At 40.7% G+C, this 24,254-nt stretch overlaps 1 protein-coding gene across 1 annotated transcript in view; it reads left to right on the forward strand.

The window, feature by feature from the left end:
- LOC122804407 (melanoma inhibitory activity protein 2-like) overlaps positions 1–24,254 on the forward strand; it is a 1,673,436-nt gene that overhangs the window by 1,433,624 nt on the left and 215,558 nt on the right. The window contains exon 19 of the mRNA XM_044074238.1: positions 3,460–3,570. Coding sequence (XP_043930173.1) covers positions 3,460–3,570 — 111 coding nt within the window. The remainder of the gene's footprint in view (positions 1–3,459; positions 3,571–24,254) is intronic.

A 24,254-nucleotide genomic window follows, 5' to 3' on the forward strand; every position in this document is an offset into this window, starting at 1 on the left:
GAGCTGCATTGGGCATGATTAAGCAAACATTTTTAGATAGAGGTTATAAAGAGAATGTCACTGACTTTGAAATTAGAGAAGCATGGAAACAGAGGCATGATAGATGTGTGCACCCTACTACACTAAGAGAGATGTGGAGCCTCCATCAGACCATGGTGGAATATTGACTCCATCTGAGCCACGTATGAAAGATGACATAGTCAGAATGCTCCTCACTTTCTCGAGTAATACTCAAGTGGTTTGTGACGTCATCAAGAACAATTGGGATATTTTATCCACTATAAGTGAATTGGAGTGATAGGTAGTACTCCTTAATTTTCTTTTCGAAATAATAAATCTTTGAAAAGATATTTATTTTACAAGACTAATGATATCTCTAGTACTACATCTGATAGATTAGGGACATATAGTTGTAGGATGTGCACAGCTTGTACCCATATCCATAGAGGTGCAGTTTTTGCACACCCCACGTTAGGTTTTCACATTAGTTGTAACTTCTATGCTGATTGTACAGCGAAGAAAGTGGTTTATTTTTGCTATTGCATAGAATGTTACTCTTTTTATATAGGCAAAATGAATCACTTATTTAAGGAAAGAGTCCTAGAACATCTTAGGGATATAAGAAATTGCAAAGAAAACAATGCTTTAGCTATGCACGTCAAGAAGGAAGGTGCTAGTCATATGTTTAAGTTTTTATTCTTAGAGATTGTTAAGATGAATATGAGGGGAGGTGATGCTAGAAATAGAACTGAGAAGGCTGAGCAGAGGTGGATACTGTTGTTAAATGCTGATAGACCTCCTGGTTTAAACAACAGGATGTCACTCAAACCTGCCCTTAAATCAAGGAGTCTGAATCATTGAGATTTTCATCATTTTTTATTTCATCTAGCTTTTTTTATATATGTATATTTTTCTTTTACATGTATACATTTATATTTGAATCATGCCCACTGTCTATTGAGCCTTACATACTGATTGTGTAGGTTTTAGTTTTATACATTTTTTGTAAGCATTTTAACAAATGTACACTTGCCCTTTAAGTTTTTTAAGTGTTAATTAGCAATTCAATGATTGGACAGTTTGTATTGCATCATACTATAAAAATGTGTGTGTCTGATTTTATATGTAGTCTGATGAAGCAACTGTTTTGGTTGTGAAAGCGCTTTACTGTTCTTGATCCAGGATTAAAGTTTTGATGTGTTACTACTGCCGTGTATAACCAGCGTGTTTTTACGGTTGTATACCCTTCTTTCCACATGGTTATTTGATCTGGAGTTTGGTTCTTTATTTTCTTCAGTCTTTACACTTTGTTGTTTTATGGGAGCCAAATTGTAGTCATGACCTAATCTATTAAGTAGTCAGCTTAATCGGTTAAGGGCAAGCCAAAACAGCAGCAATGACAAAGTCACCCTGGAATATCTCCCTTTGAATTTTTATCCCTGGAATAATAATTTGTCCTTTATCATGGCTGAACTGCAAAATGGTTTGCCACTGTTTCATGGTGGCTGTAATGTTATTGATTCGGTGTAAGGTGTATCTTATACATTTATAAGCAGTCTTTTATCCATGAATTTGGAATGCTGTCAAATGCTTTTTGTAGTTTATCCATGCCATACTTAGGTTATTCCCCTTTTTACAGTTCTCCATTATGACTTTTTTTAAACAACAAGTGACCCTTTGTTCCATATGACTTTCTTTTGTTCCCCTTTTGTTCTATTGCCATGATTGAGTTTTCTTCTAAATGACTATAAACTGTTATCTGCATCAGTTCCAGTGCATAGTTTATACATCATCGGAAAGAAAGTTGTTGGTCTGTAATTTTTAGGACAGGTTGCCTCTTACGAAAGAGTATTGTTTTTCCTGTTGTTAACCAGGTTGGCATCTGGGGTCCGCATATAAATAGCTCTTACTCCTGGCTAAATCTTCATGTAAAGATGGTAATACTTTTAGCCAGGCGTTAGGTACCGCATCTAGGCCTGGATTTTCCATTTAGGAGCTTTTCTTAATTTGGTTGAAATTTCTCTGGCTGTTACTTCATCCCATTTCATATCCTGTACATTTGAACTTCTTATTCTTTCTTTTACTTCTCAATTAGTTGATCATTAACCAGAACGTCCTTCAGCACTGCCTTTACTATCTGGTGGTAGAACATGATTCAGAGCATTGCCACAAGTGCCTAAACTTCATCCTGGACACCTATAAAAGTAAAGCAGCCTTAAGTATACATCATCATGAGGAAGTTGATGGTTTTGGTGGATGCTTAGTGCTGGGACTAGTATGAGAGTCCTTCCCACTTTTTATGCCATACTGAGAGTAGATGATTTCCTTCAAAATCCAGTCACAATGTGGGCTTGCATTTCTTACCAGTTGTGAATTCTCTCTTGACCATTGAGAGCTCCGTCCTTTGCTAGCTGGTGATGGAGCATGAGAGTGCACACCTGGTGACTACCTCATAGGATGCATTCTTAGATTTCAGAACTGTTTCACATTCATATAACTGGAGTCAGGCTGCATTTTTAAGAGGGAAGTTAGTGCAGTGGTTAAGGTCCTTTACCTCCTAGACGTTTGTTATTTACTGCATTAGCCAAACTGTCAACATTTGCTGCTGCATCACAGCTGTACTTTGTATGTAATGCATATTAACATTAGTAGTTCAGTTAAACTAAGTATGAGCCATTCTGCTTTATGTAGTTAGACATAAAATCAGCAGTTATTGTAAAAGGTTAAATAACTCACAGGTAAGAGTTTGTACTAGTAAGAAGCATGTACTTTGTTTTGCTCTTGAATAAATTGTAGGCTAGAGCAATTTCAGTATCATGTGGTAGGGTATTCCAAAGTTCTCAAGCAGTCATGATGAACTTTCACGTAATGCTTTGTTTATGCAGTGCAGTATAAAAAAGATAAAGGTCCTAAATTCTCTGTTATGTCAGCATTAAATGTATGTTATAACCATGTGCCTACAGGGTGGTGGAAGAGCCTGCAAACAAACCTCGCTGTTCTATGCCACTTCACACTTGTAAACTAGACCATGAGTCCTGCAGTGAAATTTGTGTAAGTTGGTGAACTTTACAAGAATGCACATGCAGGCTTAATGTGTTTGCATCAACCTGCTAAGAATTATTCTTTTTTAGGAGCGTTAACTCTTCCAGCCACATGCCAGAAATTTGACCTGAGTGATATATTATACAGGAAGAACAGAAGTTATAACAGTGTACTTGTGTTCATTTTTCTTGCTGTTTTAAATTCCATGAGAAAAATATCTGTTTCTGAATAGCTGCATTAAGTATAGCGTTGGAGGGAAGGGGCTAGTGCATATATGATCACATGTCTGACTAGCAGCCACCATCAGTATCCTGCCTAAGATTTACTGCATGTAATTCTCATTGCTTTGGTTCATTTTCAGAAGGTTACACTGCTGGGGAAAATATAGCTTGTAACATCTATTTTCTTGAAACTTAGGTGCTCCACTTCGAAGAACAGAACCTGGATATCATATGCCACTTCCCAGTGGAAGAATGTCTGGCCCGGCAGAACTACGAATTTACAGCTCACATTCACTTGACAAACCAGGTACAGCTGCAGATATCTGAACATCTATTTGATATAAAGAAACTACAAGCAAATCAGAGCAAGTCCCCTTTGCTTTCTTTTAATATAGCATCACAGAGTGTTACTATGACTTTGTCTGAGTGTATATTTTTGTGGAAGACTAAAATATTATAGTGTTTTTGTATAGACTTGCATATGACAGGAAAATTAATGGTGGTGTAGTTTGGTGATTTGTTATTAGACATAGGATTTTTACCTCAGTCATATTTTAATATAGGATTCTTAAAGAATATAATATTTAACAATTTAACATATTTTAAACAGGATATTTTGACAAAATGGAAATGTTTTGTCAAAAATTTAAAATAATTTCTCTGTCTCACCACTTACATAATGGGGGCAAAGAAAATATTCAGTGCACTTAATCTAATTCAATTTGGCTTTATGTTCTGTGTTTTTCAAGAAATAATTGATGCATGATTTCTAACAGTTTCCTGCTAATATGAAGCTTATTTAAGAGTAGATGTAGCTTTAGCAGCCTGTTTGTGCTTCACTCATTTATTCCAAGTCCTTATCTTCTGACCAGTACTTTAGCTAAATTCTTTTCATTTAGATTAATTAAACATATTAGTCTGAAGTTCACCATTATTTCTAAATTTTCTCCTTCTGCTTCCAAGACGGTGCATATTGTTTCTGACAAAGAGGGAAGGGAGTCTTACCTTTAAGTTGTATCCTGTTAAGTAAATAGCAAATTTGATTTGTTATGGCCACCCCATCTATAAAGCCATGTGATCCAGTATCTTTTTTTTTTTGTCCTTTAGCACCTTAATAGCTAATCATATTGTTTCCTTTGTTAACTTCCTTTCCAGGAATGTAGCTGCCTCAGTAAGTAACATAGATATTTCTTTAATAAAGGACACAGTCCAGGAGCTTCATGTGTTTGGGTGACTGGTTTACAGATTAGAATTAAACTTTATAAATTCGACTTTCATAAGGACATCTTGCCTTATTAGTTGGCCTTGCATATTTATAATCCCATTTATTGAAATTTATCATCTCCTTTCCTTAAAAGGACCAGGCCATGCGTTTGTTGTTTCCTTCCTTTTCCCTCCCCTTCAAAATTCTCTTCCTTCATTTGATATTCGGTCTCAGCTTGCATAGTGGGAAGATAGATTATTTCTGTTTTATTTCTATGTGTCTCCTCCTTTAAGTGAGTAAATTGTATGTTACTTGTCTCTGTCATTAACTTATATATTTAAGGTGTACTTTTTGTTGTGGTTGTTTACTATTACGTCAGTGTAGTTCAGCTTTGCAGCTGTCCTCACCCATCTAGTGACAGAATGCTTGCCTACCCTGTTCATTCACTTCTGATACTTATGTTTTTTAGATGATGTTTCTCTGATGTACCCTCGATTTGTAAAAGGGACAATCTCCAGGAATGCTTTATGTTTTTCCTCCAGTTTAGAGTAGTTATTTTCACTGGCTTGTGATCTGAAATACAAAATGTCCAGACTAGGTGAGTCTGTAGTTATTCAATTTGCCATGTTTAACAATATCCCTTGAGAAGGTGTTTTAAGTTTTCCCTGAATGTTTTGTTCTCCAAAATCAGTCCATTCTTGGTCATCTGTTATTTCCAAGACTTTTCTTTGGAAACATTCTGGTTTACCACCGAGTCTGTCCATAATTGGGTTGAGAGTTAAGGTAGTGATCATGTTATATATATTTGTATAGTATGTTGTTCATCATTAGCTCAGTGTTGCAGTAGCCAAAGCTATGTGGGATATATCCTGCCCATAACTGGACAACCGGCAAGCTTCCAAAGCTGTAGGGCACTTTCCACATTCACCAACTACTGAACAGCTTGGGTAGAGTAGTATACAATTCAGCAGTTAGGGCACCAGAATCTCAAAGCATTCCTGTCACCGAAGAATGCAGTCTGCCATGGCTTTGAGGACTCTATGGTTGGCTACTACTGCTTCAAAGTTAGGCAGATAAATATCCACATTGGGTACCTTCCAACTTTTGTGATTAAAAATTTAACTTTGCTGACAAAATTTGTTTCTTGGAGTGGGGACTAGTAGTTTAGTGATTATCACTAAAACATTTTACCTCAGGTATAGAAATTTTAGTCTGGCGAGAAGACGAATATTTTAAGGCTCTGCAACCCACTTGTCAGACACTTTTTTTCAGTAAAGACATGAGCCTGGGTCATGGCTGCTTGGCTGTACCCTCCCCAATCCACAATAAGAGAAGTAAGAGAAGAGTTTTATGGGAGGCTTCTGTCTTAACTCCATCTTCCACTTCACCTTGGCATCTGATGAGCAGCTCTGCTGTGACCACATTGTGTTTCTGAGAACACCCATCAGTTTCTGTCGGTCCGTCTGGTGCTCCTCCTTGGGAAGCTAAAGAATAACAGGCAGGTACATCCTCTGTCGCTATTTAATTGTCCTCTTTAGGCAATGGGGAAACCACTCTTGTTGGCTTCAGAGGAAGAGGAGGATGTAAATGTTCATCATATTGATCACAGCTGCAGTAATCTTAGCTGTTTGGGTTATATCCTGCCAAGAGTAGAACAGCCAGCCAGCTTCCGTAGCTTCAGATCACTTTCCACAAGCCCAAATTGACAGTCAGCTTAAGCTGAGCTGACTAAAAGACAAATTTGGGCGTAAAGCCATCCAGAGCTTTGCTGCCACCAAAGAGTATGCTCCTCTGAGGCTTTTAAGGATGGAAGTATGGCTAATCTTGTTCCTTTGCTTGGCAAATACATTCTCTTTCAGGACTAAAACTTCCATTTTCTTATTTTTGTCGCCATTTTATCTCTTTCCTTTTCAGGAAAGTTATTTTAAAGTTAAGAGTGCTGTGATGTATCAGACTTTCATGAGACTGTGATGTACTTTTAAACAGCGCATTCATTTTTCCTGTCAGTTTTAAAAGTGAAGTAAAGTAAATGAAAACAGTTTTTCTGTGGAGAAATTGTATTTATTTTACTTTTATTGGACTGGCATAATGTTAAAACTGCTTTTCACTATGTGTCTCTGTCAAAAAAGTAACTTTTATAGAATGGTAGTATTTATCATCATTTTGTGCTTTTCTTCCCCAAGAAAGAGGCACCATTATTGGCTTGACCATGGAACAAGACTGCAGGTTCCATTGCGGTCCTTCTTCCAGCCACAAAAAGAAAAAAAATAAGAGAGCGGCCTTTACAGGCTAACAGTTTGTCTCAGCTGCGAGTGGGGGACTCTGCTGTGGCCATTTTGTTGTACCTCAGACCACTCATGTTTTATCCCAGATCCCTCTGGTGTAGCACCTACAGACACTCTGGACCAGGGGCTGCAACCTGTGCGGCTTTTGCGGCACTCTTAGTGGGCAAGGGAGAGCCAGTTTTATCTGCACTGGGAGATGGAACAGGGAAGGTTTCCCTACTGTGTCAGAATGATGTACCCATCTCTTGAGAAGCTGCTTCCATTATTAACATGATTGATACCATTTTTTCATCTAAAAAAGAAGCAGACAACCAAGCATGTATCTACTCCTCTTCAAATTTATTTGGATAGGAGTAGTTTATTGGGTCTAGCTCAGGCTATTGGTCATTCTTGTAAAGTAGTTTCTGATAAATTAACAAGGGATGCCCCTTTTCCTGATGATATTCAAGAATCTGAATTTAAACAGGAAGATGCAGTCCCCCCCCAAGAATTCTGATTCAGACTCAAAGGAGATGTCAGTTTCTGATTCTTCCTGTGGAGGGTTCTCTTTCTCTTTGCTATTGCCAGAGTGTGGCAGTGTTTTCAGTTGGAAGTTTCTCAGTCCCTCAGAAAATGAGTTGTTACAGAAGGATTTTACAGATCATACACCCATTCCTCCTGTTCTGTGTACTTTACATGATGTGTGCATTAGTGCCTTCAACTTTCCTGATACCCAGCTGTCACTAAAATGGCAGATGGAATGATTAAAGTTCTTCAGTCTTTTTTATTTTTATACACTATTCCACTGCTGGTAAGCAACCTAGTCAATTCTAGTCCTACTCTTTCTGATAAGGATGGGAAAAGCAATGGTAGGTATGGGAAGAAAGTGTATAGTGCAACTTTTTTTTCAGAATTTTGAATATATGGGCTCATATGTTAAAGTTTATGACTAATTGTGAAAGTATGAGGCCCTTGTGGCTGTCTGCCTAGTGAACACCTATAAGGAATGTTTAATCAGCAGTTTCTTCTTGTGAGGGATAATCTGCTTTAAATAATTTAGTTTTTAATATTGCCCAGGTCACTGCTCATTGTTTAGTGTGTGTATGACTGTGATACTTCTTCTAGGGCTATGGCTACTAGTACTGTTTTGAGATTTGCTTAGCTGCATTCTTTGATTATGTTAAAACAACATTTTAAATTCACTCTTGGATAGAGATTTAGTGTTTGGGACCATCTGCTGCAGAGGTAATCAGAACATGTGATGAAAGGGGCAAGCTGAACCAGGGAATCCCTTTAGCCCTCCTTTTTTTAAATTTTCCAAGGAATTTTCTGTTTCCCCATCCAATTTTGGCAAAAGCAGAATAAACAATCTCAATTAAATACAGGTTAACAGATGTTTTGGTTCCAAAAGTCTTGAATTTCCCAAAACCAAGTACAGTCCAACAAGTCCAAATGACTGTTCATGTAATCTTGCAGCCTCTTTTCTTCCAAAAAGTCTGAAGTTTTATTTTTCTTTGGCAACAGATAGTTTCAGACAAATGGGTTCTAAATATCATTCATTAAGTCAACCACGAAGAATAAGCACAGCACGGCTCAGTCAGACAGGAACCACGAATCACTGCAGTATATTACTTTTATTAAAAAACCATCGAACAGTTAAAAACTCTTAAAGATGTTGAGCGCTTTCATCTAGTACATCCAGATTTCTTCAGAACATAAAACTAAATGTAGCACAACTGTTAAATACTATAATTGCCCGCCTTTTTTCCAATCAGTTATGCTAATTGAATTGTTTAACCCTTAGTTGGTTGTTTAAAATATTTAAGATAAAGACCAAACCACACAATGGCCTTTATAATATCAAAATTCAGGATAAGACAATTGTTGTCTATGTACCCCTATGTAATTGTGTAAATATATATAAATATATTAAGTGGCAATTGCGATTGGAGGCTGCTACACCCCCAGGTCTTAATGAAGTTATACCTACCAAACCATTGTTGAGATAATAATGTATAAATAAAGGATAATAGATACCCACATCAAGTATAACTTTATATTTACACAATTACATAGGGGTACATAGACAACAATTGTAAATGGAAGTAATATAGGTATATTAGTTAGAGCAGCATCATACACTATATTACATAGATCTGTGTAACTATTTAATATTTTCAATACCTTTGTAATAGATATAGGAATACAGAAATTGTGATAATTTCTTATCCTGAATTTTGATATTATAAAGGCCATTGTGTGGTTTGGTCTTTATCTTAAATATTTTAAACAACCAACTAAGGGTTAAACAATTCAATTAGCATAACTGATTGGAAAAAAGGCGGGCAATTATAGTATTTAACAGTTGTGCTACATTTAGTTTTATGTTCTGAAGAAATCTGGATGTACTAGATGAAAGCGCTCAACATCTTTAAGAGTTTTTAACTGTTCGATGTTTTTTTAATAAAAGTAATATACTGCAGTGATTCGTGGTTCCTGTCTGACTGAGCCGTGCTGTGCTTATTCTTCGTGGTTGATTTGGTGGATTTCAGGAGCCTTTTGAGTGTGATTATCATTCATTAAGGTTACGGATAGCAGTGGGAGAAAATTCTTCCCTTCCGTGGGGGTCATTCCTAATCCTCCAGATCAGGCTCCTTGTTTCCACTTTTTTTTTTCTTCAAAATATGATGTCCCAAAGAGTGATAGAACCAGTTTCAACTTGGTTTCAACATGGGGAAGAGTTTTATTCAAGGATGTTCCTAGTGCCAAAGAAAGAAAGAAAATGTTTGGAGAGCAAATCTGGATCTTTCTTTCCTAAACCTGTTTGTAATAGTGCCCACATTCAAAATGATGTACTTCATAATCTGTTACCTCATGTTTCTCTTTCAAGTTCCTGTTCTTTGGTATTGGCAGACTTAAAAGATGCTTATCATCATATACCTATTCATCCAGACTTTAGACGTTTCTTAAGGTTTTGAGTCTGGATAACATGGTCAGTTCTCTGCCTTACAGTCTGGTCTATCTACTGCACCAAGAGTGTTCACAGTGTCTAGCTCCAGCTGTAGTTAATTACAGACTACAAAGGTATCCACAGTTTTCTATATTTAGAGGAATTGTTTATCTTTGCAGAGTCCTTTTCAAAGTGTCAGGAAACTGTCTTGGGTGAGAGCTGTGTTACAGAAGCTGGGATTCCAAGAGAACATTCAAAAATCTTTCTAGACTCCTTCATACAAGATTGTGTTCCTGGAATGTCAACTAGACACCTTATTTCAAATATTTTTTTCTTCCACAGGAAATAAATAGATCTATATCTAGATCTATTTCTAAGGTTTTCCACTCAGACTTTGGTCTCTGCAAGGAGGGAAAACCTCAGGATTTTGGACTCCTGTCAAGATTCTCATGCAATCTCTTTAGTCCCAGTACCATCACCCTTTATCTTTCCAAGCTCCAGTGCTGAGGTTCGTCAGAAGAGAAATCATTTGGTGGAGACAACAGATAAATGTTTAGGAGATGTTTGCCCTCATCAAGGCACTTAACTGTCTGAACCATCTTTGTGCCCTGAGACCTCTTCAAGTGATTATAGACAATACCGTAGTCATGTGGTACTTCAGCAAGCAAGAGGGGACCAGGTCATCTCCTTCCGCTTGCAGACTAGTCATGTTAGGTTGGCATATAGCTTCACAACCCAATTTCACTCTACAGGCATTCTACATTTCATCAGAGCAAAATTTTGTGGTAGACCATCATAAATAGAAACTAGAATGGGTGTCTTCCAAGATTTGATCCATCTGTGGGGAGTTCCTCAAGTAGACCTCTTTGCCTTCCCTCTGAACAATCAACTGGCAAGATTCAGTTCCAGGACTCCATGGAAGAAGGCCTGATAGACAGATGCTTTTTCTTTGGACAGCAATGTTCCCATATGCTTTTCCAACCTTTCCATTAATATCGAGGTACTTTTGAAGATTCAGAAGGAATCCCCCAAGATCATTGTTGTGATTCCGTTCTGGTCTATGCAGCCATACTGCCAGGATTATAAGGTTTTAATTCATTTTAGGTACCTGTTTAAAGCCTACTACTAGAAAATCATATATTGGTAAATGGAAAAGGTATTCAGACTATTTCCAAATGGTTGTCTAAGGCTATTACCTTTTGCTGTAATCGCCTTAAAACTATTTCAGGGAGGGTCAAGGCCCACTCTACCAAGGTCTTGGCTTCTATGGCTTTTCAGAAAGGGTTGGATTCTAGAAGCTGCTACTTGGTCCTCTTACATAAAAGCATATAAGCTTGATTCCTTCTCTGTATCCAGATCAGGCTTTTCTAGGGCCATTATCCAGGGACTGTTGGACTCCTCCTTCCACCTCCCAAGTGTAGTTAGCTAGGGTAATATACCTATATAGCTAAGGCTACTGCAGCAGTGAGCAGTATGATGAAAATAGTATGGCTGTGTATGTAAACTTACCTTAACAGTAAATGTTCACATGATCATGCTTTAGTAGCCACTCGCTCCCTCTATCCTCCTTGTCTTTGGTTGCTTTTTATGTCAGGATGTAGAAATTTATTTTTTGTTATTCCTAGCATTGTCCTTTCAGGGCTCATCCTCCCTGTTGTCTATTGACAGGAAAGCTCTGAAGGGCTTTGTACCTACATCTACTCATCTCGAGATGCCTAACAATTTGAGTGTGCGGAAGATTTCCAGAAGCTTTGAAAGCTGTCCAACTGTTATATCCCTGGCAGAATATAATCTGTATAGCTATGGCAGGTCTATATCACGTTATTGAACTCTTAAAAGTTTGAACGTCATATGGTCGACACCATATGATTGAACTTTTAAAAGTTTGAACATTTCAACAGAGATGTCAGTACAGTGCGGAATGGGAAGATTTCCCTTTTCTGCATTGTATTGAAATCTCGGAGTTGGTATATTTAAAGAGCAGAGGGGTGTGGGGGTGCAGCAGGGCTTGCCCCCCTGCTTAAACCGTTCAGGTAGGTTTTTTTCTTTGGTTTATTTTTTTTAATTACATTTTCGAACTTTTAAAAGTTCGATCATATGGTGTTGACCATATGACGTTCAAACTTTTGAAAGTTTATGTAATATAGACGTGCTACGGCAATTCCAGCAGTGATTATTTGAATATGACTCAGAAGAAAGTTTTTCTTTAGATTCCCCACCTAATGAGTTTTTTTATATTGTTGCCAGAATAGAGTTATTTCATTGGCAACAAAGAGATACCAGAGGCTCCCAATAAAGTTGTTATGAATTGCTACAGGTGAATTTTCTTCAAACTGCATCTATTCCTCCTGCTTTGCTAGGTTTAGAGAGTGCTTTCCTTGCAGCTAGCAGTTTTCCTGACAGATGGCCACCTGCACACACAAAGTTTAATAAATTAAAGTTGCCAGGACCCATATTTTTTCAAACCGTAGATCAAATCCTGCAGTAATTTCACAGACTAAACCATAATCTGTTAAACACCTTATGGCAGCTAACCCCATTCCTTCTGACAACATTTATACTACTACCAGTTTGGCCTGAATCCAAGGCTTATTCTGAAAATTCAGAAGGACTCTTCAAAGATCATTGTGATGACTTCCTTTGGACCAAGGCAATAGCCCAAGGCAATTACCACAAGCTTCCTCACAGACTAGATGTACTCACTCAAGACAGCTGTTGTTTGATACACCCTCACTTGAAACCGTCTCAACTAACTTGGGTGATTGAGTTTTGTATCTTTTACACACCTATTTTCTGAGGATGTACAACAGATGTTAATGGCAGCAAAGAAACCTGCTACATCAAGTATTAAAAAACTAAAAGCATTTTCTAGTTGGTGCCAAGACAAGAACCAGAACCTTTTTAAGGCTACTATTTCTCTGGTTCTACATTATTTGTACAAGTGTATTATTCTTTGGCCTTTACTTCTCAGTCAAGTAGTTCATTAGTTGGCCATTTATTACTCGTGTGTGTGTGTGTGTGTGTGTGTGTGTGTGTGTGTGTGTGTGTGTGTGTGTGTGTGTGTGTGTGTGTGTGTGTGTGTGGAACTCCGCTTGACATGTATGGGAAGACTATTCCATAGCATGGGCAGCCTTTGGATTATGAACCTGTCCCTCCAGCTTGTTCTGTTGATTGTGGTAATGAGGTTGAGGTCTCTAGAGCATGTAGTGTGGAGGGATTGGGATTTCTTTAGATGTAATATTTCTAACAGAGCTGGGTTAGACATGGCTTTGTAAGTTAAGCAGAGATCGCCTCTAAGTAGGCGATATGAGACAGAAAATAGTTGGAGTTTAAGTCTGTCCATATAGGACAAGTGTTTAAGGCCTAAGATCCTCTTTGTGAGGTAGTTTTGTGGCCTCTCCAGTTGTTGCAGGTGTCTAGTGAGGTACATGCTGAATGGTGCATTGTACTCGATGATTGGCCTAATGAGGGAAGAGTAGAGGGAGACAATGACCTCTTACTTCCTGGATGCAGAACCCTTAGTAATGAGATGTGCCACAGAGAAGGACTTTCTGACCACAGTGGTAATGTGGTGGTCAAAAGAGAGGTTGCCATCAACCTGTGTTCCCAGATCTCTTATAACGCCTTCTGTGTTAAGTGGACTACCATCGATGTGGTAATTCATGAGAACTGGGTTTTTCCCAAAGGGGATGATGACACATTTTTTGGCATTGAACTTAAGGCCATGGTTCTGACACCAGTCGTTGGTCTCAGTGAGGCCTTTCTGTAGGATGTCAACATCACTTGGGGAGTTAATTATGGCACCCAACTTGCAATCGTCTGCGAACTTTGTCAGCCAGAGTCCCTTCGTGTTGGCCTGGACTTCAGAGAAGTAGATACCAAACAGGAGAGGACCCAGGACCGAACCCTGTGGGACTCCACTCGTGACTGGTCTGCAGTCTGACTTGGAGTCAGCTAGTTTCACACTGTGGATTCTATCTGTGAGCCAGTTTGCAACCCACCTAGTGATATAGGGGTTGATGCCTAGCATAGTGAGTTTTTCTATGATTCCAGAGTGGGGAATGGTATCAGAGGCCTTGGCCAGATCAAGGTAGGCTGTATGAACCACCTTGCCTTCATCCACAGCTTTGGTGACTGACTCAAAGAAGTCAACCAGGTTGAGCAGGCATGATCTACCCTTCACAAAACCAAACTGTGTGGGATCCAGAATTTGGAGATTCCCTTTATCCTTGTTTATTAGGTCCATAATGATGTGTTCCATAGCTTTGCATATCAGACTCATCAGGCTCATGAGGTGATAGTTCCCAGGGTCTGTAGTTGCTCCTCCTTTGTGGGAGAGGGATGACTGTAGCAGTGTGCCATTCGGTAGAGACAAAGCCTGAGGTGAGGCTGTGATTGAACAGGGCACATAGGTGAGGTGCCAGTTTACTCTGTAGTTCATGTAGAAAACAGCCAGGGATTGTCAGGTCCCATAGAAGCTGCATTCTTGGCCTTGGACAGTGTTGTTTTAACCTGTGCAACAGTAATACTGGATGCCTGGCAATCTATTGGTATTGTGATTGGTCCTGTGGTGGGAGAGAGAGGGGTAAAGTTGGCACTGAATCTGTCGGCCAGTATATTGACAATATCTGTTGGCTCGTTATAGTAGGTGCCACTGTGCAATACCTCCGAGCAAATCTGGGTATTGCCGTGGAAATTCTTTACATAACTATAGAAGGCCTTGTGGTTGTCTACTATGTGCTGCAATTCTGTTTTCATAGCTAGCTTTAGAGGATTGGATGAGGTATCTCAACTTTTTGTTGAGGCTGATAAGTACGTTTTTTCCAGTCTTGGGACTTCACCTTATTCCGCATCAGTTTCCTCCTTCTGTTGTAGAGTTTGTTTATGGCAGGGGACCACCAGATTGGCTTCCTTTTTTTGGAGGAGAGCATCTTGGTTCTTTTAGGTATGACGAGATCCATGCATTTGTGTACATGTTCGTACAGGGCATTAGTATATGATTCGGCGGTCATGCAGCTGTTTTCCAATTGCATGGGCGCCATGAAGTTAGCCACCTCTGTTTTTAGAAGTTTTTAGGAGAGAGACTAAATTGGGCCCCTTGCCTTACCAGCCACTGGTGTGTCATGTACAACACACTGTAAAATCTGCATGAAATCCTACAAAGCTAGTATTTTCACTGTGTAAAAGAAAAGCTGAAGAAACAGAATAAGGAACTTTACAACAGCAGATTGAGGCACTTGGTAAGAGATTTACTAAATTTAAATGCTCTTTTACACCATTTATCAAACAGGATACTATGCCTAAGGGCTATCGATACCGCATATTTCCTAATGGGTCAGGATTCAGCATCACATAAGGAACTGTGTACACTTTTCCAGAGGGGTTTATATGGAATATTTTAGTATTTTAATTAAGTATAGTAATTCTTTAGATGAACCTTCTTATGAAATTATGGAAATGGATAACCACATTGTCTGACCTGTTATTTGCAACAAAACAAGGCGAGTTCAATGAGGTCTTTTTTAAGTAGCAAAAATGTTTTGATTCTTTACGTTCCCAGAAAATTAAAAAACTTAAAAGGGGCAAAAATTAATATGATGAATATGTAGCAGGGAGCATGTTTTCTCTTGCTAACAGCATTAAGATCTCTGAGGTTAGTCACTCTGATATTACAGAAACTTAGCTAGCTCAACCAGCACTGGCACCAGAAAACCGTGTCTTCACCTCGTAGCTCTTCAAGTGAAGAGCAAAACAAGAAAAAAAGCACTTCACTGTAATAAGCTAATCACTGCAATGTTAGTTAGAACCCCCCCCCCCCATCTCTTCCATTGAATAACAAACCACCCTTCTACCCCAGTCATTCCGGTCCCATTTCTGTGCCCTGCTATTGGATCCATGCACTCCACCCCCTCTCTCCCATTGAAGAGCAACAAACCAAACAACAATAAAGGCCATTCCTACTATTGGCACATCCCCACCCAAGCCATTCAGGTCTCATTTTTGTGCCCTGCTCCCAACCCTCCTTCCACAATTTTTATTAAAAAAATGTATTTCTTCTTTTAAGCTGTATCAGACTGCTTGCTACAGATGTTGCCTACACAGAGCTAGCTCCACAGCACTAAAGTTTTAGTTAAAAAAAGAGAGAGAGAGACTCTGAGAGATTTTCTTTTTACTTTTGAACTGTAGAAAATTGCTTGTTGCAGTTTAGCCCACACATTGAGCGCTACAGCACTCACGTTTGACTGCAAATGCAATACTAGCTTAAAAAGCCAGTATAACATTAAAGAGAGATCCAGACTGGCTAATCTTGCCCCACTTCAACACTTTGTGCAACGGACAGTTGTGCCTCTCACCCTGCCCTGGTTATGCTACTCATCACATCTGTTGCTTCACACCAAGATCCATATGAAAATTGTTATATCAGATCTCTAGCAGCCTCTCTCTGTCTTTTTTTAGAGGAATCGCCTCTGAGGCATTCAGAGAGACTTGCCAACAATAGGGGGCAGTATGGCTCAACCAAAAAAACAAAGCTGGACGCAGAATCAGGCAAGCATGCGGGAGAATGGGTGCCAGGAATTGATGAATTTTTATTTTTTTTGCTCATTATCTGCTGATGCTTCTTTGCCTTTTAAGAACCAATATTTAATTCCAGCCTTCCATGTATTTAACCTCAACATCTTTACAGGGGCTCATAACAGTTATTCAGAAAAAGGTTTCATTTTTATTCCTGTGTGGTGCTTTAATATTTTTGATACTATAACTGAACTGAAAATCTTTGTACACAAACTCAATATTGCTTTATTAATGGATGGGACTTTTACTTCATTTCAACCTACATTGGGTCTGTAGTGGAGACTGAAGTGGAACCCACTTTTACAACCACCTTTGGCTGATGTGGAAAGATTTTATATAAATAAAATTTGAGCCCTGACATCTAACCCACTGGAACATAAATATTACTAGTGAACTGTCAAAAGAACAGCAAGCATTCCATGAAACTGTCACACAACCCTGAAATCAGGATCATGAAACCTGACAAGGGGGAGGGGTTGTTTTGATTGACAAAACTGGTTACATTGGGAGGATGTGAAATTTCATTTTGAATGGCAACTTTTATCAAGCAGTGAGTATAAATGAAGTCCATCACTTATACCAGTATATAGATATGGACCTTTATGATTTATTATTGTATGGTGACATCTCAGTAGGGATTACTATTTTTGACTCTGAAGAAACCACATATTTCTCTAATTTTTGGTGTACCCAGTATTCATAAGATCAGAGTTGTATTCATAAGATCAGAGTTAATTCTCCAGTGATAACCTTTGTATCTGTAGGTGGTTTTCATCTCAAAATGTTCCACTGTCCTAAAAGACTATTGGGACTTCCTCAGTAAAATCAGGGATTTATAATATAAGTGTAGTGATGTTTGGGTCACAGCAGATATCAAGGACTCGTTCATAGTTATTTCACGATCCACTGGATCTGAATGGTTTCATGACATTGTTTCAGCTAGCACACCAGTGTCACGGGACATCAGTACTATTTGGATTATGATGGACTTGTTTCCAAGCAGCAGCTTTTATACATTTGAGAATGAACATTTTAAGAAATTGCTTAGGAATGGCATTCAGGGCAGTCTGGGCTCCAGTTTTTCCCAATCTGGTTTTATATCATTGGGAGCACTTGTTTCTAAGGAGCAGTGAGTTCTGGCCCTTCATTTAATTATATCTTCAGTCTCTGGATGACATTTTCATTGTTTGAAGGGTCGACTTCTAGGTACTTGACCTCTTTTTCAATTCCTTGGTTCTACTACTTCCATTCTGAAATTCTCTTTTAAAATTCAGTTTGTGGGTATTTCTTTCGTTGATGTATATTCATACCAGAATTTGGCTAACCACCATGTACAGGAAGGGCACTTTTTCCAACAACTGCTTAGCATTTTTGCAGTACTCATTCTTTCAAAGAAAGAAGGGACATTTTATGAAAATTTTATTAAGTAATGTATTTTGCTTAAGAATATGTTTCTACATCATGCTTAGCCCATCAACTTATTGGAGGAAGTCATTGTCTTTATCTGGTTATACACACCAGATCATTATGTACCTATCTTGAGAAAGCTTTATCCAATGCTCCCAGGACAGGAATTCCATTTGAACATGTTCTCTATGGTCTTACATAATTCCTTGGATGTTGGTGGCATATGCTCTGTTGCTAAGATCAATTGGTCCAGGGTTTCTGGTATTTTTCTTGGTCTTAAAAAAATTGGCAACATACCATCTTTTATTTTAAATAATTTTATTGAATTATCACTTGTGACATAGGCAAATTTACATTTAAATAAATGTAATCAAACTGTATTAACATGTTCACGTTTGCAAACATTATATTTCACATGTATTACTATATATCATATAATCTAACCAACATTACATAAATTATCCCAATTCCTGCCTTTTTTTGGCAGCATACCATCTTTTGTACACAAGTTATTGAACAATACTGATGCTTCTTTTGAGCACAGGATAGCCACTTCATCTACCTTTGGCCATATGCGCAAGTGTGGTGCATGTAACCACTGTTACATCTTTGAGGGGGAAAACACATGGTTATTCCGAACCATCCCAGGGTTGTTCCCTGCTAGGGAAGATATACCTGCAACGCAACTGAGGTGGTCTGTGTGGTACTTTGTTTAGTATGTCTTGGTTTCTATACTGGAAAAACTGAGAGAAGATTAAATAAAAGAATCTGTGAACATTTATGTTCCATCAAAAATGGTGATGGAATAATGCTTTATTTAAACATTCTAGTTCCTGAAAGGATTTAAAAAGTTTATTTTTTTGTATTGGGAAAAGTCTTCCAGGACAGGATGGGTGTGATTGGCAAACTGTCTTACTCTGTAGGGAATTGTCGTTGCAAATCCTTTTAAACTCTGAGGATTTATGTAGTTGGAATGAATTTGTCTCTCTTGCTCCAGTTTAAAGAGAAGGTCTGATAGGTTGAAGCTTTAACACTGCCTGTCACACCTACTTTTTTAGCATATTTAGGCTTGTTTCACAGGGATGTTTTTTATTCTGATAAAGTTCTTATAATAGGAAAAAAAGAGCTAAATCATTAAATTTTGTCAAGTACTTATGGCTGATCCTTTATTTGGTTTTTCTTTTGGAAGATTTGACCTACTCTTTGTGTGTTTGTGCTCATTTAAATTTTACTAGAACAGCAAGTTTTTTGTCAGCATATATTTTCTGAAGAGTAAAAAGTAAAGATGTTAAGTTGTCTATCTCGCCTTCATTCTTGCTGGATGGGTTCGGAGCCGACCTCGGCTCCGACTCGGCCACTCTAAAAGCTCGAGAGTTGGTTCCACCGGCTCGAGGCTCCCCTTATATCCCACAATGCTAGGCGAGAGTTACCTCAGATCTCGTTTGCCGCTACAGCTTCGAGGTTGGTTGCTTCTACCGGTTCCTGGTGAGTGTTAGCTTTTTATACAAAAAGTTACTCTTTTTTTCCCCTTTTAACTTTAATTCTTCCTAAATTAGTGTAGGATATAGATCTTTATCCCCGACCCTATTTTTCCCGTTTTCTTATTAAAAGAACCGTTGGTTCTTCCCTTGGGCCTTTGGCCTTCCCTTCCCTAGGGTGTGTTTGTGTAGTTACTTTAACTTTTTGTGCTTAATTATTAGTATTTTACTAAAATTGTTATTATTTTTAGTATTAATAATTTTTTTCTGACAGGGTATAACTGTGTGTTTGGGTGTGTGTTAGTGTACACCTGTCAGTTAGGAAAATGTCAAAGGAAGCAAAGGTCTCTGATTCAAGAAGTATGATGCGTGCTGTCAGAAAATGTCTCTGACAGACGCTCACACTTGTGTCTATTGTCTGGGGCCTTTGCACCTGCAGGACTCCTGTGCTGTGTGCCATGGCTTCAGCCCCAGGGTCCTGCAGGAGAGAAAAAACAAGTTGATTCTGAGAGGCTTGTTAAAACCAGAGGATTCCCTGTCAGTTTCAACAGGGAAGCCCTCTAAGGCATCGAGGTCTTCGGCTCCAGCTTCTGAGCCGAGACCTCAGGTTGTTCAACCTTTGCCTTTATCGGCTCCGGCTGGAGCCGATAAGACTCAGTCCACAGTTTCTGTGGCTTCCTCGGCTCGGCGGAGCCGAGGTTATCGAGGTACCCGTGTCGGCTCCGACAAGATCTTGAGCCGACAACCAGAAAGAGGTCTAGGTCACCTTCTCTTGGCTCCGTTCATTCGCTCCAGGATCTCCCCTGCTGTCTGAACGGAGCCAAAGGTCTCATTCCTCTAGGTCATCGAGGCTTTCCGATCATGACCTTCAGAGGGTGGTGAGTTGACTACTTAAGTCCGAGGCACTAGCCCAGATGCTTCAGAGCCCGACTCATCAGTCGGTGCCTGCCCCGTCCATCAACTCTTTCCTCCTTCGACTCTTTTGAGTTCGAGCCGGGTCGTGTCGGAACCGAGACTGTGGTCACCGGAGGCGAGACAACTGTCTTCGGCACCGTCGTGGGCACCGGTTTCTTCCGCGGAGGGATCTCGGCGCCGGACCTCCTCGTCGGCTCGAGGGGTGAGTGGCATCGGACCCTTGTCCGACCCCCTCTCCTCTCGGTGCTTCGGCGCTGGTGAGTTCGGCTCCGACATCGCCTCGAGCCATCACTGTCGGTGCCGAGGGGGGTCCTTAGCTCCTCGGAGCGGGGACCTCTGGCTCTGCCTGACAGGGGTGCATTCAAGGTCATGCGGAGTGTGTTAGAGCCTGGCTCTACTCCACAGTCGGCTCCGTCAGCCCCTCCCTCTATGCTGCCTCAGGGTAAGTCGACTCACTCCCTCATCCCAGACCCCAGAGAGCCAGCTCCTCAGGTGCCCCCTTGGGGATTTCATCCTCTTCCGAGGCCTCTCCTGATTTGGCAGAAGAGCCCCCTCGGAAGAGGAAGTGCAAGAGGAAGCACATTGACTCACCTGAGTCTATCACGTCGGACACAGATCTGGATGATTCTGAGGGTTCCCCGTTCCCCTTCTGAAGATGTCTCATTTGCAGACATTCTGGAGATCCTTAAACAGAGGGGAAATTGGCCAGCCCTCAACCCTTCGGAGGACGAATCTGTGTATCTTGAGGCGTTTGGCTCTCGCCCTTCCACCTCCTGGGTGTCCCCCTTGACCCCCTCATGCAGGTGGTTGCTAAGAAGGCATGGACGGCTCCTGATTCAGTGGACCCCACTCCCAGGAGACCCTCCAAATTCATCACAGCTCCATCAGACAAGCAATTTTTATCAAAAGGAGTTTCTGTGGATGCTATGGTGGTAGCTGCCGCCACAAAGAAGGAACTGGCTGATCCTTCAGTGCCTGTCCATCCACCTAACAAGGAATCTAGGTCCATGGATAGGTACGGAAGCGGATGTTCTCCTCAGCGACATTTACCATGCGGTCGCTGAATTACCTGTGCCATTTCACTCGTCTTCAAAGGGACTTGATCAAGGAAGCGAGTGAAATGTTGAAGGACCCTACAGCTGCGGGTTTCCAAGAGAAAATGAACACGCAGCTGGCTATCCTTAATTCCATTTCCAACTCCTCCATGCGCTCCTCTCTTATGCGGCCGATGGAGCGAGCAGAGCCGCAGGAACAGGGGTAGCCTTACGTAGGCACGCCTGGATGCGGCTATGCAACTTTGCGGAACCTTTCAAGACGTCTTTCACGAACTCCCCTTTTGATGGATCATCTCTTTTTGGTCCTCAAGTGAAAGAAACCCTGACTAGGTGCGAGACTGATGGCAAGACCCTTTCTGCCGCCGGAGTCCGTTTTTGACTCCTTCTAGGCCTTACCCCAAAGGCCAGAAGGGTGGAAAGATGTGGTTCCGTAAACAATCTCAAGGGACTTAGCCTGACGACAGAGTCGTTTTCCTACCAGAGGCAGAGGTGGGAATAACAATGGTAGACGCCGCCCTAGGGGCAGGGGGTCCGTGAGAACCAGGGCAATCGGGAAGCCTTTCCTGACAAGCCCTTTCAGCATCCCTGAGGTGTTGCCCCACTGCCCATCTTCGCAGGCACTCGGGCGACGATTGCCACTGTACCCCGGACCCTGGCTATTCCTCACTCAACACAAATGGGTACAGTCCATCATTTCGAAGGCTATTCTATCCCCTTTCTTCGCTTTCCAAATCAGTCAAAAATCCCTTCCAGATGTTCCAGCCGCTCAAAGGGATATAGCAGCTTTGGAAATTTCAAAACTGCTTGCAAAAAGAGCAATTCAGCCAGTGTCAGCAGACCAACAAGGATCCGGAATCTACTCAAGGTTCTTTTTAGTTCCAAAGAAAACAGGGGACTGGAGACCAATTTTGGATCTCAGTATCTTGAACAGATCAGTCAAGAAAACAAGATTTCGGATGGTCACGCTGCAATCCATTCTTCCCCTATTGGGAAAAGGAAACTGGATGTGCTCTATAGACCTTCAGGATGCGTACTATCACATAAAAATGAACAGACGCTCCAGAAGATTCCTCCGCTTCAGGCTGGGAACCAGTCATTTTCAATTCAGGGCCCTGCCCTTTGGTCTCACCACTGCCCCGGTGTTTACCAAATGCATGGCAGTGGTAGCTTCTCACCTGAGACGACAAGGATTCCAGGTGTTTCCATATTTGGACGACTGGCTTCTCACAGCTCCCACCAAGCATCTCCTTCTGATGGCCAGAGATTATACTTTTCGCGTTTGTCAAAAACTGGGTATTTCAATAAATTGCGAAAAGTCTGTTTTGTCGCCTTGTCGTACTATTACCTACATAGGCAAATTTAGATACTATAAACATGTCTGCAACGCTAACTAACCAAAGGATATCAGACATTCACAAATTGGTGTCACTTCTTCTCAACAACAACAGAGCCAAAGCCAGGTTAGTTCTAAAGGTGTTGGGAATCATGGCAGCGCCATACCTCTCCTCCCATTGGCCAGATACCACATGCGGATCCTTCAGTGGATGCTTTTTCTCAATGGTCATACCAGGAACTTCCAATGTCTCACACCATTATGATCACGCAAGCGTGCAAAAGCATCTCATGTGGTGGATGTCTTCCCCCCAGCTCCTGTCGGGAAGACCTTTTGTTCCACCTCCTCCGGTTGCTACTCTGACAACGGATGCCTCCCTGATCGGGTGGGGGCATTATCAGGGCAGGACAGTCCAGGGCACATGGCAACCAAACGAATGCCACTTGCACATAAATGTTCTGGAGATGAGAGCAGTGCTTTTAGCGTTGCAAGCCCTTCAAGACTCTCTTCCCTTGGGAACGATTGCAATCCAGACAGACAATATGTCTGTAGTGTGGTACATCAACAAACAAGGCGGAACCAGATCATACCCCTGTGTCGAGAAGCACTCAGACTGTGGCAATGGGCGATTTCTTCTCAGCGTTTCTGATAGCAACGCACATCCCGGAAGTCCAATCACATTGCGGACAAGTTGAGCAGAGCTATACTCATGCCCCACGAGTGGTCTCTGAAAGACTCTGTAGTGAGAGAGATATTTCTCAAGTGGGGTCAGCCTTGCTGCGATCTTTTGCTACTCCCCAAAACAGCAAGTGCAGAGAATACTTCACTCTATTCCTTTACCAGGCCAACCCAGCAGAGACGCTCTAGTCCAAGTTTGGCCCCGGGACTTCTGTATGCATTTCCTCCTTTCCCTCTGATCTCTCAAGTAATACAGAAAGCTATCGCTCAGAAGGCCTCATTGATCCTCATTGCTCCTTACTGGCCTCGACAAGTGTGGTTCCCCTTTCTACATCGTTTTCTCTTGAGCGACCGTGGCATCTGGACCTAGTTCCAGATCTTTTGATCCACCAGTCGGGTCAGTTTCATCGCTCCCTCCCTCTCTGAACCTCACTGCTTGGTTCCTCCAGTTCCAACCGTAGCCAGGCTTCCTCAATTATCTCACTCGGTTAGAGATATATTGATAGCTTCCCATAAATCTTCCACTCGAAGATTTATTTGAGTAAGTGGAATCGCTTCTCATATTGGGCACAAGGAAAGGACATAGATCCTTTCACCGCTTCCATCCAACTAGTCCTTGATTTTCTAGCTGAACTCTTCCATGCAGGTTCATCTCCATCTACTCTTAAGGTTCAATTGGCAGCTATTTCTAATTTTCATGTGGGCATTTCTGAATCTGCCCTAATGTCCCACAAACTTTGCAAAGCCTTTTTGAAAGGAGATGTTCTTCTCAGACCTCCTATAAGAAATCCTCCTTCTCCTTGGGACCTAAATTTAGTTCTTGCTTCGTTGATTCTTTCCCCTTTCGAACCTGCAGCTTCATGTTCCTTGAAATTATTATCATGGAAAACTCTCTTTCTGGTGGCTATCACATCAGCTAGAAGAATTTCAGAACTTCAAGCACTCAGTTGTCATTCTCCTTATCTTTTGTTCCATAAGGACAGAGTTTCCTTACGAACTAACCCGTCCTTTTTGCCTAAGGTGGTTTCAACATCAAATCTAAACCAAAGCATTGACCTCCCTGTCTTTTTCCCAGAGTATTCAAATAGGTCTGAACAAAAATTACACTGCCTGGATGTTCATCGTCAATTAAGG

The sequence above is a fragment of the Protopterus annectens genome, chromosome 6.part0 (genome assembly GCF_019279795.1).
Source record: "Protopterus annectens isolate FY-2018-M chromosome 6.part0, PAN1.0, whole genome shotgun sequence".
NCBI lineage: Eukaryota > Metazoa > Chordata > Ceratodontiformes > Protopteridae > Protopterus > Protopterus annectens.